The sequence below is a fragment of the Dipteris shenzhenensis genome, chromosome 20, assembly GCF_047967505.1.
Source record: "Dipteris shenzhenensis isolate YYH24624 ecotype China chromosome 20, Dip_SZ_1.0, whole genome shotgun sequence".
In the NCBI taxonomy this organism is placed as follows: Eukaryota; Viridiplantae; Streptophyta; class Polypodiopsida; order Gleicheniales; family Dipteridaceae; genus Dipteris; species Dipteris shenzhenensis.
The window spans coordinates 20,508,235-20,525,637 of record NC_141615.1 but is presented as its reverse complement, the minus strand read 5'-3'; the positions used below and the strand labels follow the sequence as shown (position 1 = coordinate 20,525,637).

The 17,403-nt window shown below is 42.1% G+C and overlaps 1 protein-coding gene across 3 annotated transcripts in view; it reads left to right on the top strand.

The window, feature by feature from the left end:
- Positions 1–17,403, top strand: part of HEMG2 (Flavin containing amine oxidoreductase family) — a 141,688-nt gene that overhangs the window by 63,570 nt on the left and 60,715 nt on the right. For all 3 annotated transcript variants that reach the window (XM_087391766.1, XM_087391769.1, XM_087391767.1), the window contains exon 11: positions 15,931–16,081. In XM_087391766.1, coding sequence (XP_087247892.1) covers positions 15,931–16,081 — 151 coding nt within the window. The remainder of the gene's footprint in view (positions 1–15,930; positions 16,082–17,403) is intronic.

The window sequence follows — 17,403 nt, the reverse complement described above, 5'->3', positions numbered from 1 at the left end:
TGAAACACCTCGCCTTGAATGATGCATTGAAGAATAATCCATCTGCTTTGATTGTCATTTAAAGCAATAAGTGGCTGAAGCTCATGCTTAATCATAATGATTACACCTGAGAAAGAGTGCTCCCCAGCATGAAAGATATCATAGCCATAGTAATGACCTGTCTTTCCTGCATAGACGTGCTGATTGTGTTCTTGTAATGCCACTATATCAGGCTGAAATCGATTGATATACAGCCACATAGATTTTCATTTCCTACTGTCGCACATCCCCTGAACATTTAAGGTAAGACATTTGATATGAGCAAGCATATTTACAGATATTTATAGGAAAAAACAGTTATGTACAGCAGCAACGAGCAGACAAGACTAACGAAGATATGTTTGAAAGTTTGAAGAAAAAACACACCCAAGAATCCCTCGATTCTCTTCTAGTTGGCGATGGGAACATCCAAGATCCACAGGAAATCCTCGAGGTAATCACAGTGCACTTTGAGCAGTTGCTTGGCGAAGAGGAGATCCTCTCTCTCTCTCTCTCACACACACTTTTTTTTTTTTTTTTGTGAAACCAGTAACTATAATATTAACATGAAATCAATGTACATGACATTAGACTCCAAAAAAGAGCCTAATGGAAGAACTCAAAAATAGTCAGAAAACACTTCAAGGCTAGTAGCATCCAAGTCCCTCGCAGCATAACTATCATATGAAGATTGCTTGAGGGACATTCTGAAGAAAGTATATGCCTGAGGAAACTGTTGTCCCATCCTAAAATGCAACCTCTGTGTCCAAATAGTCCATAGTATCCAAAAACGAGCCCAGTGAAAGAAAAGGAGGAATGGAGACATCTGAGATGAGAAGCATCCCAACATCCAGAAGAGTTTCCCGAATCTGATAGAGGGAAACCGAAGCCGCAGCAAATGAGAGACATGAGTGATCAATATCCGAGAGTGCGGGCAAGACCATGACAAATGGGGAATTGTCTCACGGTGATGAGAGCAAGGGGACAGGAAGAGGAAGCAATACGACGTGCTGCCAATTTCACCCCAATGGAAAAAGCTCCTTCCACTATACATCTCCAAAAGAAAAGCCTATGTTTCAATGGCAATTTAGCTTTCCAAATTTTCTTGAGTTGTGATCGACAAATCTTATGCCCAATTTCATAAGATTATATGCTTTAATAGGTGCCTGTAAAGCAAGAGGCGATTCAAACACCTTGCTCCAATGGATGCTTTCCAAGCGAAGAGAATTACTATGATGGGAAGAAGCACCTGACCATCTAGCATAAGAGAGAATTCTCTTCCAATCATGAATAAAAGCAGTAGAAACAGGACAACCAGGAATTTTTCCCTGAAATGTGGTCATGACTGCTTCCCAGTGATTTGTAATCCAATGCCCATATGCATGGGACGTCATGTTTCCACACATAGCTGCTAACATAATAGTCCATGGCTGTTTTTGCTGAAAAAAATCAGCAATCATAGTGCTCTTTCTTGCCAACATATGAAACTGAAGATTGAGAATATTCAGTCCCCCATGAGTCTTGGGAGAACAAACAGACTACATGGGAAGTAGTTGCAAAGCCTTTTTGTGAGATTATCTCCATAGCCTGAGACATATAGGAAGCCAAATGCTTAAAAGACCAGGGAAGAAGAGGCAAATAAAATTGCACATATGCCATAATGATAGACTGTACTATCCGAAGTCGAACATGTAGAGGCCAAGTGGACAAATGCCAGTATTCCAGCTTCTTGTTAATCTTTTGAAGCACCCATTTGAGCTGTTGTTGAGGGGTAATATTCCAGCCAATGGGATACCCTAAATGCCTCACAATAGTATGGGGAGAAATAATGTGGCCTGGCCAGAGAAGTGCATGCCAATCAGCTTCTTTCAATGCTAGAAGATTCGATTTCTAAAAGTTAATATGCAGTCCAGCAACTATGCCAAAATCATTCAGAGTATGCATCAAATGAGAGAGGTCACTTTGAGAATTCTTGGGCATGAAATATGAATCATCAGCATATGCCTGTGCAAGAAACGGCTGTGCCCCTGGAATTTGCAAGCCATGAAGCTGCCCTGTATCTGCAAGATGGTCCATATGCAACAATAACGGATGAGTAGCAATGGCATACAGTAGCGAACTAAGAGGGTAACCCTGTCTCACTGAGCGGGTCATAGTCCATGTCCTTGACAACCCACTACCAAGCAAACACTGCACAGTGGCATGAGAATAGAGCGAGTAAATAATATGGACCAGCCGAGGGCCAAATCCCAATTTATGCATAGTCTGAGAAATAAAATCCCAATGGACAGTATCAAATGCTTTCGCAATGTCCACTTGCAGAATGAGAACATTTTGTTTGGAATATTTGGCATACTCAATTGCAAGCAAAACATTGGAGATATTGTCAGTAATCTGCCTTCTGGGAACAAACCCATACTACCTGGGATGAAGTCCTGCTTGCAAAATAAATCGAACCCTGAGGACAATCATTTTGGCAATGAGTTTGTAAATGACTAGCATAAGAGATATGGGCCGCCAATCAGCCATTGTCTCACACAACCTTTTTTTGGGGATCAGGTTGACAAGGCCATGTTTCCAAGAAGGAGGAAGAGATTGTTCTGCCCAAGCATGATTGATCATAAGAAGAAGAGTGTTCTTGAGATCACCCCAAAATGCACGGAAAAATTCAACAGTCAATCCATCCCAACCAGGAGAGCTGCCTTTACGTAAATGACTCAAAGCATCATCTAGTTCATTAAGCATAAAGGGCTGCTCCAATGCATGAGCCTGTTCCCGAGACAATATAGGCTGAACATGCATAAGAAATTGAGACCTAGCTGCATTCACTTGCATCGAATGATCAAGCTGAGGAGAAAAGAGATGCTAGAAATGACTAGAGCATTGCGATTCCAATTCTGATTTGGAGGTGGTCCAGGTGCCATCATCTTGTCTGATCCTGCAAATATCCTCCTTTCGCCTATCCGCATGCAGGATTTTAAAGAAGGATTTGGAGGAGCAGCCCTTATCCAAAAGGGGTTTCATGCGAGCTTGGATTTGCCACTTCTTTAATTTGCGAAGATCATTTTGATGGATGATATGAACCGCATGAGTGCAAGAATCCTGTTCAGAGGAGGTGAGCTGCCTATAAGAGCTGATTACATCCATTTGTTGCTTGGGAGATTGAGCCCATTTCAGCTTAAGCCTGAGGTTTCCCATGTAACTCCGTCCATAATCTTGAATAACAGCCTGCAAGCGATGGGCAAGACTGATCCAACGAAATCCATGTCCTCCTGAGCATGTAAGAGGAGGGGGCGGACAGCCACTCTCACCATGTTCTGAAATTGTTGATGAAGCAAATAAGCACTATTAACATGGAGTAGGCGACGATCAAAAAAAGGCATATCATCTGTCAAGCGTGCTATAGATAATGTCAAGCATACTGGAAAGTGATTAGATAGCAAGAGGGAATGGTCAACCCATAGTGCACATGTGAAACTAGCATACTGCTGAGCATGCAACAAATACCATCTGTCAAGTCGAGCCCAATAATGAGTAAAGGCATTGTGACATCTCTCTCTCTCACACACACCTCTCTCTCTCTCACCACACACCTATCACGGGCACGCACCTTACCAAGACACACACACACACACACACACACACACACACAGTGTGTGTGTGTCTATGGGGGTGTGTGGTGGTGCGTACTTTGGTATGTGATGCTTGGTGTTATTCCTTTTGGACAACTCTTGGCATGTAGACATATTGCTCCTGCTTATGCCACAGATGTTTGGCTCCCAGGGAATCCTTGCTCCATCTTTTCTGGAATTGCCCTATCACTTGTGACTTCCTGCTATTTCTTCAGATTAGACTTGGAGACCTTTCCTCCATGCTCACCAGATTGGAGGCATGGCAGATGGGGGTGACAATAGCACATGTTCGATGCAGAGCCACTGCTAGGGGACCACAACGGATGATTATCGCAGTGCTGCCACATTATACTTCCATCCTCTCGATTGGCTTACAAAGATTTCTTTTTATGTATTGGTGTTTCTATGATTATGGCTATGTTGCATTCGTCTTGGGTGTTGATGCCTGCTTAGAGGCTCCACCCTTTTAGCTTGAAACAAAGATTGATAATGAACAATAAACTGCCCTTGAAACAAAGATTGTTTCTCTGGAGATGTATAGTGGGGGTTTTTTCAGTTGATGTCATTTTGGCCACATGCAAAATTGCAGCTCCTCATTGTTTGAGGTGCTCCCATCCTACTGAGATTGTCCCACATCTTTTATGGTTTTGTCCTCATTCCAGACTTCTTCTTGACAAGATTTCTCACTGCCTTCATCAACTCAGGTTTCCTGGCCATTGATTTGGCAAGTTCTTTTGGCTATTTGGAAGATATGCTCCAGCACAAGCCCATTACTCTCTCTTTTTTCATTGGGTTAAATTTTGGGCACTGTGGACAATTTGGAAGCAGAGAAATCAAGTCTTCTTAGGAATCCCACTGCTTCAGCCATATGCGTTCTTCAGAGCATCATTGAGACAATCTCTATATGATGCTTGTCAGCAGGTTGATTTGGATGTCTCTGGTCTTGAGGTGTTTTTCCACTGCTTCTGATTTTTCAGAATAGTTTTTTCTGAGACTATTCACATTGTAAAAATATTTTCTTAATATAAAATACCGTGGTTTCTTTAAAAAAAAAAAAAAAAAGTGTGTGTGTGTGTGATGTATATTTGTCCTACTCTGAGATTTTCTCTTGATGTATTTTCCAGCTATGTATCTTTTAGCTTCCCAGTTTTGGGATAGCTACTTTGTAATATAAAGCAGTCAAAGTTTTCACCCCCCAAAAAAAAAAGTGTGTGCGCGTCACTCTATGATTGCTTGTTTGTTAAGCAGATAGACTATGATGTCTACTTGTCTTATACTGAGATTTTCTGATTTTGTATTGGCTAATCTCTGCTTTGGAGACAGTCTTTTTGTAATATAAAGCTACATGGATTTTACTATTTTTTTATATTAAAAAAGTGTGTGCGCGCCATACAATTTTCACCAAAAAAAAAAGTGTGTGTGTGTGGGAGTGCTGTTTTTCACTCTCCTCTTGCCATACAACAACTCATGAAGTTGGGCATTCGGTTCATTGATGATGTGGTGGATATTCAGGGGCATATTCTCTCTTTTCCGGCGGCTTATCGACAATACAATCTTGGGATGCATCATAGACCCATATGGAAAGTTATTGTAGCTCTCTTACTCCCTTTTGTTCCGATTCCTCCATTGGCAGTAAGAGACAGGCTTCAAGATTGGCATCTTCAGTCTTCAAGTCTAGGCTTATCATCTCAACCTTTGCATTTACTAACTTCCATACATGCTTATAGATTGAATTTACCTCCTCCATGGATTGCTCATCATGCCAATTCTCTTTGGCATCTGAATAAGTCTTTATCTTGATGGAAAGCAAACTTCAAATTAATATGGAAGCTGAAAATGCCATTAAAGCAAAGACTCTTTTTTTGGAGATGCATTGTTGGTATTTTTCCAGTGGGAGTAAAATTGGCTCAAAGAAGGATTGCCTCTCCTCTTTGTCCAAGATGTCATCATGCTCTTGAGAGTATTCAGCACTTATTGTGGTTTTGTTCATATTCCAGGGACCTTCTGGACAGGATCACCTATTTTTTATCCCTAAGATTTCCATGGGAGTCAAATTGGCTCAAAGAAGGATTGCCTCTCCTCTTTGTCCAAGATGTCATCATGCTCTTGAGAGTATTCAGCACTTATTGTGGTTTTGTTCATATTCCAGGGACCTTCTGGACAGGATCACCTATTTTTTATCCCTAAGATTTCCAGCACACAAGTTTTCGAGGCTTTTCTGGATGTTTAGCAGATTACCAGCTCCTTTGTCCCAGTACTCTCTTTTCTTCCATCGGATCAGATACTGGGCGTTGTGGACCCTTTGGTTTCAGCGAAATCATGCATTTCTGGCTTCATCTCTTCAGCACCCTTATGAGTTCTTCCAGGCCTCATTGCGGCAGTCCTTATATGATGCCTTGCATGAGGAGGATTTGGATGTCTCTTGCATTGATCTTTTCTTTTACTATTTCTGATAGATAGGGTTTGGCTCTTTTCTAGAGCCCTGCCCTGTTGTAAAATGATTATTTCATAATATAATGTTCATAGTTTCACGAAAACAAAAAAGTGTGTGTGTGTGTTTACTGGGCTGCCTCATGAGTTTTTCTCTAAGGCTTTACTTGTAAATCTTTTCTTTGTACCTATTGGTGGGTTTTTATCTCTTTTTGGGGTTTCCCACACAAAACTAAAAGATTTCACTAAATAAAAAAAAACAGTGTGTGTGCATGTATGCCACACACACACACTTTTTTTTTAAATAGTGAAAACTTTTGATTGATTATATTACAAGAGTAGCGACCTAGAAAACGAGACAGCCATAAGCACATCAATTGAAAATCTCAGTGTATGCTAGATATACATCATGATCTATGCAATGCGTTTGCAAGTAATTAAAGAAGGATTGTTGCAGAGGACGCTTAAAAAAGCCAAACAGGGAAAATTTGGGATCACGAAAGACTTTACAGTTCTTGTCTGTCCATAAAGTCTAGAGTGCCCAATAGCGAGCCCAATAGCGAACCCAAAAAAAGAAAAGATGAAACTCTGATCTGTGTGGATGAAAACCAAAGAGCCAGAAAGACTTTCCAAAAGGAATAGTCGAGACTCTTGCTCACAGGTGCTACCAAAGAAGATCAATGAACTCACGAGAACATGGACAAAACTAGAATAAATGAGGCACAGTCTCCTGAGAACTCAAGCATCTGTGGCAACGAGCAGGAGCAATATGTCTACAAGCCAACATTTGTCAAGATGGAAAAATGCCAAGAAGCACTCGCTAGAAGAAAACTTGTTGCTGAAGAGGAGTTTTATAGGCCCAAAGCTTCTGTAATCTCTTTCTCCACCATTTGGCTGGGCGATGCAATCGCCAAATAGAATTTCCTTTCTCTGAAACCTAGGGTTGAGGCAAAAGGATTTTATACAATGCATGCATCGTAATCTGAGATAGCCTCAAAGGGCGAGAAGAGGACCCTGGTGAAGTCAAAGTCCAATCCTCCAACCTGTCCTAAAGTTCCAAAGGAGGAATCGGAACAAAAGGCGAAAGTATACAAGCAACTTGTTGCCACCAAGCACGATAGTGAGAGCCCAAGTCATACCGTGTAGCTGCCAAACAAAAAGGTAACACAGAGCCATCATTATGAATAACATCAGCAACAGAAGTGATTCCCTTAAATGAAACAAAGTAGGAACGGCGAGGTTCTTGTAAAGCGAGTGGAGACTGAAAAACTGTTTACCAGTGAATGCTTTCAGCTCGCAAGGAATTACCCAGCAAAGACTGTCGACCATTCCATTCCAGATGAGAAAGGACGTGCTTCCAATCAATAAGCAAACTAGAGACTATAGGGCAGCCAGGCAAAGTGTCATCCATGCAACCAAATAAAAAATCCCAATAATTGATTTGCCGGTGACCAAAGGCAGAAATATTGATATGTGTGACTAGAGATGTAATCATAAGAGCCCAAGGCTGATCACCTTGCAGAAATTGCAGCAATATTTTTTCCCTCTGAGCAAGGATGTGCACCTGGATATTCGTGATGTTCAAACCACCATGCATCTTAGGAGAACAAAGTTGATGCATTGAAAGTAGTCTGAGACTTTTTCTGCCATGTTTGGAATGCCAGAAGATTTCCATAATGGCAGACATGAAAGAAGCAAGATCTGCCTTGGTGAATAGTATCAAACAGTAATGCAGCTTGCATTCTTTCTGGAGATCTCTCTAATGAATGGATTCTTCGTTGTTCGGCCCGTCAAGGATGTCCCCTTAGTGCTTTATTGTATGCCATTGCTACTCATCCTATGCTGCAATATATTGATCATCTTGTGGCTACAGGCTCCCTTCATGGTTTGGAATTGGATGCAAATCGCAGCATGGTTGCTCAAGCCTATGCTGATGATTCCTTCTTTATCCCGAAGAATACGCAGAATGATCTTTCTGCTTTGATGCAGGCTCTCTTTGTTTATGGTTTAGCAGCTAGTCTTCATGTAAATTTTCAAAAGTCCAAGCTGCTCCCATTGCATTCTAAAGACTAGCATAGTCTTTTGTGGCCCAGGGAAATCATCCCACTCAGATTGTTCGTCACCTTGGTCACTCTTTGGAATGGGGTCTCACTCGTCGTCACCCCCACAAACTGATTAGGTGATGGTCAAGCTTCGGGAAAAGCTAGAATATTAGAAATTGGCAACCTGGCCTTTGCATGTTCGGCTTCAGATAGTACAGTCCATCCTTGTGGCATATATTCATCTTGTAAATACAATCCTTCACATCGTTCGATGCACTACAAGAAATGCTAGTAGGTAGTTTTGAACTGAACACAAGAGGAATGGTTAATTAGTTGCTTCTAATTCACTCACAAATTTGGAAGGAAAAAGATATTATGCACATAAAATACTTACTTGGAGCATCTTGTGCCAATCATGATATTTCAAGCCATATAATTGCTCTACACCTCTTTTCTTGCTCTTTGTGAAGGCCCCCTTCAAACACCTCATGCATCCAGTGGGAGTATGAATTGTAGTGATAGTACCTTGAGAGAGAGATCAAGGGCCGTAGTCTCTCATGTGATCACGGGTTGCTGGTGGCGCAATTGTCTTTGGAGTTGGTGCACTTGATTATGCCTTGGAAGCCAATCGTGATGAGCGTGGCGACGGTCTCCCATATAGTTCATGGCGCAGTGCCTCTGTCAATCGGTTGTTATAGCTAAGTGTGTGTGAGTTGTAACTCCAACAAGCTCGGTTGAGCTGAGGAGATGAATAAAGGTGTCGCCTATGAATAAACAAGACTGTTTTTCATATCTTTCACTATTATTTCATGCACTATTTCATGCACTAGTTGCTCAGCTCTTGGAATAGATAGTGATCTCCCTTTTTCTTACTGCATGCAATAGTTTTATACGAGCTGAGATCCATCAGTGGTATCAGAGCCAGAGAAGATGGAGAATAAATCTGAACATGCGGTGAAGCTGGTTACTTACAATGGTACTAACTTCCCGATTTGGCAGCTCACGCTTCGATTGTATTTGATGGAGAAGGGCTTTTGGTCGATAGTCTCAGGTATTGAGAAGAAACTGACCGAGAAAAAGGCACATGACTCCCCTAAATTGGTGGATCGATGGGAAGAAAGGAATGGGAAGGCTCTAGGAATTCTCGGGCGAGCACTTGGTGGAAGGTATAGCCACCATCTTGATCTCTCCAAGACGGCATGTGAGAACTGGACTGTAGTAGAGACTTTGTTTGGATCGAGGCTTCGAAACTCAAAGGTATTACTGAAGCAACAATTTTTCGGTTTGAAGATGACGGAAAATCAAAGGCTTGGAGAGCATCTAAATCGAATGCGCGCTATCCTTAGGCAGCTTACTGATCTTGGTGTTTATATGGAAGATGATGATTCTAAGGCTGTACTTCTTTCCAGCTTATGATGATCTTGTCAAGATCCTAAGAGTTAACAATGATGCAAGTTTCTCAGAAATGATTTCGATGCTATTGGATGAAGAAAGGCGCAAGGTACTGACCATCGATCAAGAACAAGCATTCGTAAGCAAGTTATCTAAAGCAAAGAACAAGGACGGGTAGAAATGTGGATATTGTGGCAAGCTTGGACATAGGGAAGAATATTGCTTCATAAAGCGAGATGATATTGCTCAGAAGAACAAAGGAGAAAGTGCACATGTAGCAGAGGAGGTCGCGGGACTGTGTGTTGCAAGTTCAAGGGATGGAGATGAATGGGCATTCTGAATTCCTTATTCATACGTAGTCGACAGCGTAGATTAGATTCTTGATTTGCATAATAAAAATACCTAAGTTTGTCTTGTCCAAAGGCATGATGATCAGAGTTCTCTCTTGCTTTGAGAAGATGTTTACTTTCCATTCACTTGCTATGTGGATGATAAAAAAAACTTCTTGCTATCCCTGACTTGCTGTGTCGGGAAGCATTCTCTGATGTACATTGCCCTCCCTTTTGCTTAAGGGGGGTGTTGGTGTAAGCAAACTCTAGGTTGGTCAATATTTGAGCATGGTTGAAAGGAGGGACTGGATTAGCCACTTGTCACTTGCATGGCTGGCTGCATGGAGTACCTTGAGAGAGAGATTAAGGGCCATAGTCTCTCCTGTGATCACGGGTTGCTGGTGGCGCAGTGGTCTCTGGAGTTGGTGCACTTGATTATGCCTTGGAAGCCAATCATGATGAGCGTGGCGATAGTCTCCCATATAGTTCATGGCTCGGTGCCTCTGTCAATCAGTCGTTGTAGCTAAGTGTGTTTGAGTTGTAACTCCAACAAGCTCGGTTGAGCTGAGGAGATGAATAAAGCTGTCGCCTATGGATAAAGGAGACTGTTTTTCATATCTTTCACCATTATTTCATGCACTATTTCATGCGTTAGTTGCTTAGCTCTTGGAATAGATAGCGATCTCCCTTTTTCTTACTGCATGCAATAGTTTTATACGAGCTGAGATCCATCACTCCCGTGTGGCCCGCATGTAAGATTTACCATAATCTCAAATAACAGCTTGCATTCTTGCAACAGAAGCCTGCCATGCATAATCCAGATCAATGTGCATCTGATGAGAAAGAGGTTGAATGGCATTGGAAACCATGGCTTTAAAATCTGCATGATCAAGGTTTTTTTAAGGGTGAAATATTTGATTGATTATATTACGAGTAGCAACCTCAAAACAAAGTGCTACAATGACATCAACTGAAAATTTCAGTATATGCCAAAAAGACCTCATGATCTATGTAGCGGGTCTGTAAGCAATCAAATAAAGATTGCTGCAGAGAATGCCTGAAAAACCCAAACAGAGAGAAAGTAGGATCACCAAAGACTTTACAATTCCTATATGTCCTTAAAGTCCATAGTGCCCAGTAGCGAACCCAAACAAAGAAAAGATGAAACTCCAGTCTGGATGGATAAAACCCAAATAGCCAAAAGAACTTCCCAAACGGAATAGATGGGAATCTCGCTTACAGGCGCTATCGAAGTAGATTAAAAAACTCACGAGAGCACGGACAATGCTAAAACAAGTGAGGCATAGTCTCTGAAGAAGCAGAACATCTGTGGCAAAGTGGAGGAGCAATGTGTCGATGAGCCAATAGCTGTCCAGATGGAAACACTCCCAAAAGAACTCGCTAAAAGAAAAGCTGTTGCCGAAGCGGTACTTTATAGGCCCAAAGTTGCTGTAATCTTTTCCTCCACCACGTGGCTGGGTGATGCATTCGCCAAACAAAATCACCTCTCTTCGAAACCCAAGGTTGAGGCAAAAGGATTTTATACAATGTAGGCACAGTAATCTGAGATAGCCTCACTGCAAACTCAGTACGTAGACTCTGATGTATACTTGTCATATATTGAGATCTTTTCTTGATGAATTTTGGCACATCCCGTTGTGGGGTAGTGACTCTCCAATATAAAGCAACAACATTTTTACCCTTGGACACTCTGGACTCTGTGGAAAGATGGGAACCACAGAGTCTATAGAGAGCCTACTTCTTCCATGTTCTACTATTTCCGCATGTCGCTGAGGCAATCCTTTTTATGATTGTGTGTTTGTTCGTTAGATAGAATACACTGTTGCTTGTCTTACAATGAGATTTTCTGATCTTGTATTTTGCTTCTCTTCACTTTGATGGTCCCTTTTGAGTAGAGATGGGATGGGCTGGACCTCCACTGCTTTGTGCTGTCTCTTCTTGCTGATCCATGCTGTCCTCATGTCGGTTATCTCCTCCTCTACTCCACTATGTCTAGGGCTGACTCGAAAGCATAAAAATTTGTGACATGTCGTTGTGCACGGTCAGCCTCCTGTTGCACTGTCACATGTATAAAATGGTTAGTATCCCAGTGGAATTTCGAAAAAGATTCAAAAGAAGATTGAATAGAAATATATTTGGCGGGTGCATGATGCATCTGTCACTAATCAATGGCGAGAGGAAAAGAAATCGCTCCTATCTCTTTGATCTGTGTGTCGTGGCATCTCCATCAAATAAAGGCCAATGCAAACCCTAGTCATCAAAGTGGATCAGCAGGTAGAGTGGTCCAAAACTGTCTCTCTTGAAAGAGACAAAGGTACCGTCCTCGGATCTCATAGTATACGGGGTAGGTGCATAGAAAGTGCTTCTCCATCTCTACCTCTGCCAGTTTGCATAGCTCCGACTCTAAACAAGGAGGGGATGTCCCCAAGTGTGATCTGTGTGTGGACCCTCTGTCTCAGCTGTTGGGTCACAGTAGCCCTAGTCAGACGCAGAGCTACGACCAAGAGACGTGCCAGGACCGCACCTCTGAGTGGCCGACAACACTCTATTGCCGACTTCATGCCTCCACTGCCTCATCCATCCTGATATCTTGTTGCTGCTGCTGATGATGATGATATTGATGATGATGCTGAGATTGATATATAGTCGACCATCGACATGACTATGTTGTACTTAGGACTTAGTACTGCCATTCTGCATTTTTGCATTTTGCATTGGTATGGACGCTCGTTTAGTAGCTCCACTATCATAGCTTGTTGTATCAGGATTTTCACAATCTCATAGACCCATCGGTCTTCTGAAGACTTTAATTAACTTTCTTTCTTTCTTTTTGCTCCGTAGGCATGCCGATGGCCCTCCCTACCTCGATTCTCAGTTGTTTGATGGCAATCCTTAGTGCATGTGGGAAGAGACCCGCATCTGTTTGATGGCGATCCTCAGTGCATGTGAGACCCGTCTGTCCTCTAGATATTGAGGTCTAATAATCACTCCATCCTTTAATACTCTCAGGAAATGTTTGCTGTAGAATTAGATGTTGGTGCGAAACTCATGGTCCCTCCCTAACTCTGAATGTGTAGAGTCGCAATAAATCCAATTGTATGATGTGGTTGATCTAATCCTGTGAGATTTGGAGAGACGGCGCATCCAAGCTGTACTGAAACGGGTGGAGGTGGTCCCTTTGAATACCCTGACTAGCAAACCATCTAGATATGCGTGCATACCAAGCCGTGCGAATCCCAATCTCGGCTAGTTGTCTAGATGACTCTAGGGCCACCCTGAGTAATCTCCAGCTTAGAAAGGCCCAAACCCTGTGAAGATATGTCGCCGTCTGGAAGATGTTATCATTGAGGAGTGTGGTCATATCACCTGTAGCCTCTTGAATCTCCACGACTTGGTCGCTGATAGGTCACTCCCTCTGAAGGGTGCTACATACATGGCTGTCGTCCTCAAAACTGTATAAAATAGCTATTGCTTTGTCGAAGGGTCCTGTTGCTCTAATTGAGCTAGAGCCCCTTGCCCTCGTGTGGGCCTTGCCTTGGCTGCACGAGTCATTGTGAAAATTGGCCCTGCAAAGAATACCCCTAGATAGGTGTATGACTACACGATCTCAACCGGCTCTCCTGGGTAAGTGAAGCTGTGTCGATGAAGTACTGCATGTGAGGTGTTGAGGATCATAACCTTGGTCTTACCAAGGTTGACTGTCAGGTCTCTCTCCTTGTAAAACACATCTAGGGCCTCTAGGTGTCTCTGCAGGCCTACCGCTGAAAGGAGATGAGGGCTATGTCATCCGTCGACAATAGTATCTGTATCGTTAGATCAGCAAGCAAGGATCCCTTCCATCCTAAGTGATCAATGAAGGTCATGATCTCATCAATATAGAGCCCAAAGAGTGTCGGTGAGAGGGGGCATCCTTGTTCACTCCAATCATGATCTCCATGTCTCCCAGGGTCTGCATCTCTTGGAGTCTCCTAATCATATGTGCTCGTGGGGCAGTGTCAAAGGCCTTCTGAAAGGCTACAATTTATGCGTAGACTTATGGGATCTCATCTCGCCTCCTCGATGAGGGCAAAGAGAGAGAGAGAGAGAGAGAGAGAGAGAGAGAGAGGTCACACAGTATGACGCGGCCACATGTCATGTTCCATAGATACTCATTTTCGTTTTCTATCAAGAAGAAAACAAGGATAAGAATGAGGTCTGTACTATCAAAATAGGCAAGCTGATTGAGTGGTTTAACAACGCACACAAGCTAGTGCACATACCACTTTAGCTATTACATAGCATGTTGAAATGCTCTATTCTCACAAATTCAGTCCCAAATAGTCACCAAAGGGGTCTGCCTCAATGCACATAAGAGGTTTAGTGGCATAGCTTTACATCCACAAGCTCTTCCTAGGTATGAGACTACAGGGGCTACATATAGCTAGTAACAAATCATGTGGTGTATATAGGCATGCCATAGTTTCCCTGATCCTTAGCATGGACTGCCCACGAGCTGGAAGGACTAGAGAGTCGAAGAGAAGGCACTTGTTCCTAGGGTTGTAGAAATGTGAGTCGAAGCATTGGTGCTCAAACTTGGCAAGTGCGGCATACCCTTTGCTCAATCAAAACTGCATAGTTGGTCTCATCGGGAAGATCGGGCCAGAGAAGAGCAGTTCCAGATACGTATAGGATGCAACAATCTATATGGGCAACCCATAGCTCGAAAGTAAACTGCTCTCTACGTGACACTATCTGGCACATGTTTTTAATGTCTTAGCTCAGCTTTAGGCTCTATGTTAAGCCCTTGCAAATCCATACTTTCTTGTTGCTGGTTCAGGGCAGCCTCTCTTGGTTGGTAGGGCTCTTCCCAACTGGTTTTATAGTTATTTACATACATAGTAGTTCTTTTTTTAAACACCTTGTGAGTCCCAAGATCGACATCATGTTGCGTATGATTTTTGTAAGATTGTTTTTGCAAATCCCTCTATGTCTGGCAGCCTCGATTTTCGGCAGGTTTACAATCTTTGATTCGAAGAAGCATATTGGCTTACCAGACATAGTACGTAAATATGTACAACAAGAAGTAACCAAAAAGTTAGTGGGTATTGGATGGTGAGGGCAAAGTCCAAGTGGGTAGCACATCGATCAACCATTTGCAGACTAGGGAGCCACAATGTGATCACTATTATATATGAGGAAGAGAGCCAATAACCAACAAAGTGCATCAAGATTCGACATAAGAGCATTTGACACCAACGATATCTCTAGAGAAGCAATTGACTGGCAAATCTGCTGCACGTCTATGGGCACTAAATTTGTAAATGCAAAGTTTTAGATCTAAAGATGAAAACCAAATCTTGTTTAGAGCCACGGGCATAGGCACCTAGCAGCACCAATGTGCAAGTGCAAAGTTTGCCTTTCAACCCCAGATATAGAAGCCACTCCTCCAGTGGAAATATTGAGCAAGCAAGTTTAATCAACAAAAGTTTTTCAGAACTGTTGATGCAAGGGTACCTAGCAAGCGGTATATTGATGTTTAATATGCAAACACAACACCTGGAAGACATAATTATTGAATTGACAACCTGGAGCAACAAAGGCGTTTACAAGTTGATGCTTCCCTAGTGTGTAGCACACTACTTGTATAGAAACAAATGATTCAGAAACTCTCAAGGCAGAAAATTCGAATCTTTAAAAGTGCACTTCTCATAGTATAGATCTAAGTAGAGCAAAAGAGGGCACCCATAGCTGCTATACTGTAGGGATTAATTGAAAAGTCAAGCTTGAAGCAAAGGTACAATGAAAAAGATAGAGGAATGCAAGTACTTTCTGGGAACGAAAGTGTGTCGGCATTTAGGCTTCTCTAAAGTTGCGTATGCGTAGTAAATCGTCTTGATGCTTTGAATAGATTTTCCTTTCTAACTACCTTGGACATCCCTAACTTCCTGCTTTAACGGATTTTGTTTTTACAATTTCAACTCCCTTAGGAGTAGCGTAAATGTCTCGATATTCCAGGAACATATGTTGAGAGAATGATTGACTAGAAACACAAATGTTTTGAATCCAATAACTTTATTGGTTTGCAAGGTACGGTTCTTTGGTGGTTGGAGCAATCAAATCAGCTTTTGCTAAAAAGAAAGCCAAGCAAAGGGACTCTGAATCGGAGAGTAATAGTATTGATGCTGCGAAAACAAAAAGACGATTGCGAGGTTCATTTTCCTTCATTGGTGGAATGCAGGTATGATTTTCTTCTAAGCTTTGCAGCTTGCTCTAAAGGAGCTTGAAAATTTTTACTTGGGCCACTTTTACATGACATAATGGGAGTTTTATGCTTTCTTTGTGTTGTTTATTGAATGTGGGTGATGTTGACAATGGTGATGTGGAAGTTGCACACATTAGTGTTATGAGAATTGGATGTGTTGGACATGTTAACTATCGTGATGTGGAAGTTGTACATTAGTGCTGGTTGAAAAGCTCAAGACTAACAGCAAATTTGATGACTCACAACTAAAGCTATTACTACATGCAATCAACAAGACAATTGGAGAGCTCGGTAGACACAACACTTCATTTTATTATCACATGTGACTAACCACTAGAGAGAACTGCATGCAAAGAAGGAAAGCTGCATATCAGATCCTCCTCATCTCGACTGAGCTTGTTGATGCTCATGCAAGAATTATGAAGCTGAAACGGCACGCTATATGCCTTGTATCAATGCACCAAGCCATTATGTAGATGAAGTTGCTAGAGTAGATCCAATTCTCTTGCTGCAAAACGAGAATTTCCAGGAGAGGATAACTGAGCTCAGCGATGAGCTAGGCTCCCAAGAATCTCACCGATGAGGTATGGTGTAATCAGCCTAGGGAATCAAGGAGAGGTTGGTGCCATCCATCATAATCTGAAGAGAACCTGAAATGGTAAGGAAAGAGAATTTATAGAGCATGCGTTGATAGGCCAAAAAATGTAGTAATCTCTTGTGCACTGTACATAAAAAGGGGTAGGCACATAGGTACACTTAGCTAGCAGATGATGGGGCTTTTTTGCTCCAAGGACATTTTCGCCCCCCCCAAAAAGAAAATAAAAAAAAATAAAAATAAATAAATATATATATGATGTGATGTAAATATTTTTTTAAGTTGACTAAAAACTCTGCAAGGACCCCAATAGGAGATGATGAATCTCCAAGTGGTACACCGATCACATCAGAGCAAGGGTATCCAAGGGTCATGTGAGGGTCATATGTCCAAAATTATGTGTAATTGTGGGGTTTTTTTCTGGGTCACCGTGTTCATGATGGGATGGGATTTTGGGGTTTTTTGTTGCCCAGGTCAAGGGGCTTTTAGCTGGGTCATGTGGGTTTGCATACATGGAAAAATTGCATGTGAAAAGTGTGTGTATAAAGTGTGCCTAGGGGGCCAAATGTGCAATTAAAATTGCCATGGGGTGATTCTATGTAAACAAAGGAGAGTGGTAAAGAACCTTTGGAAAAAAATTAGGAATGTATGCCAAGGTTACTCCAGGCAAGGAAGAAATCGAAAATGATACGTGGGCAAAAGA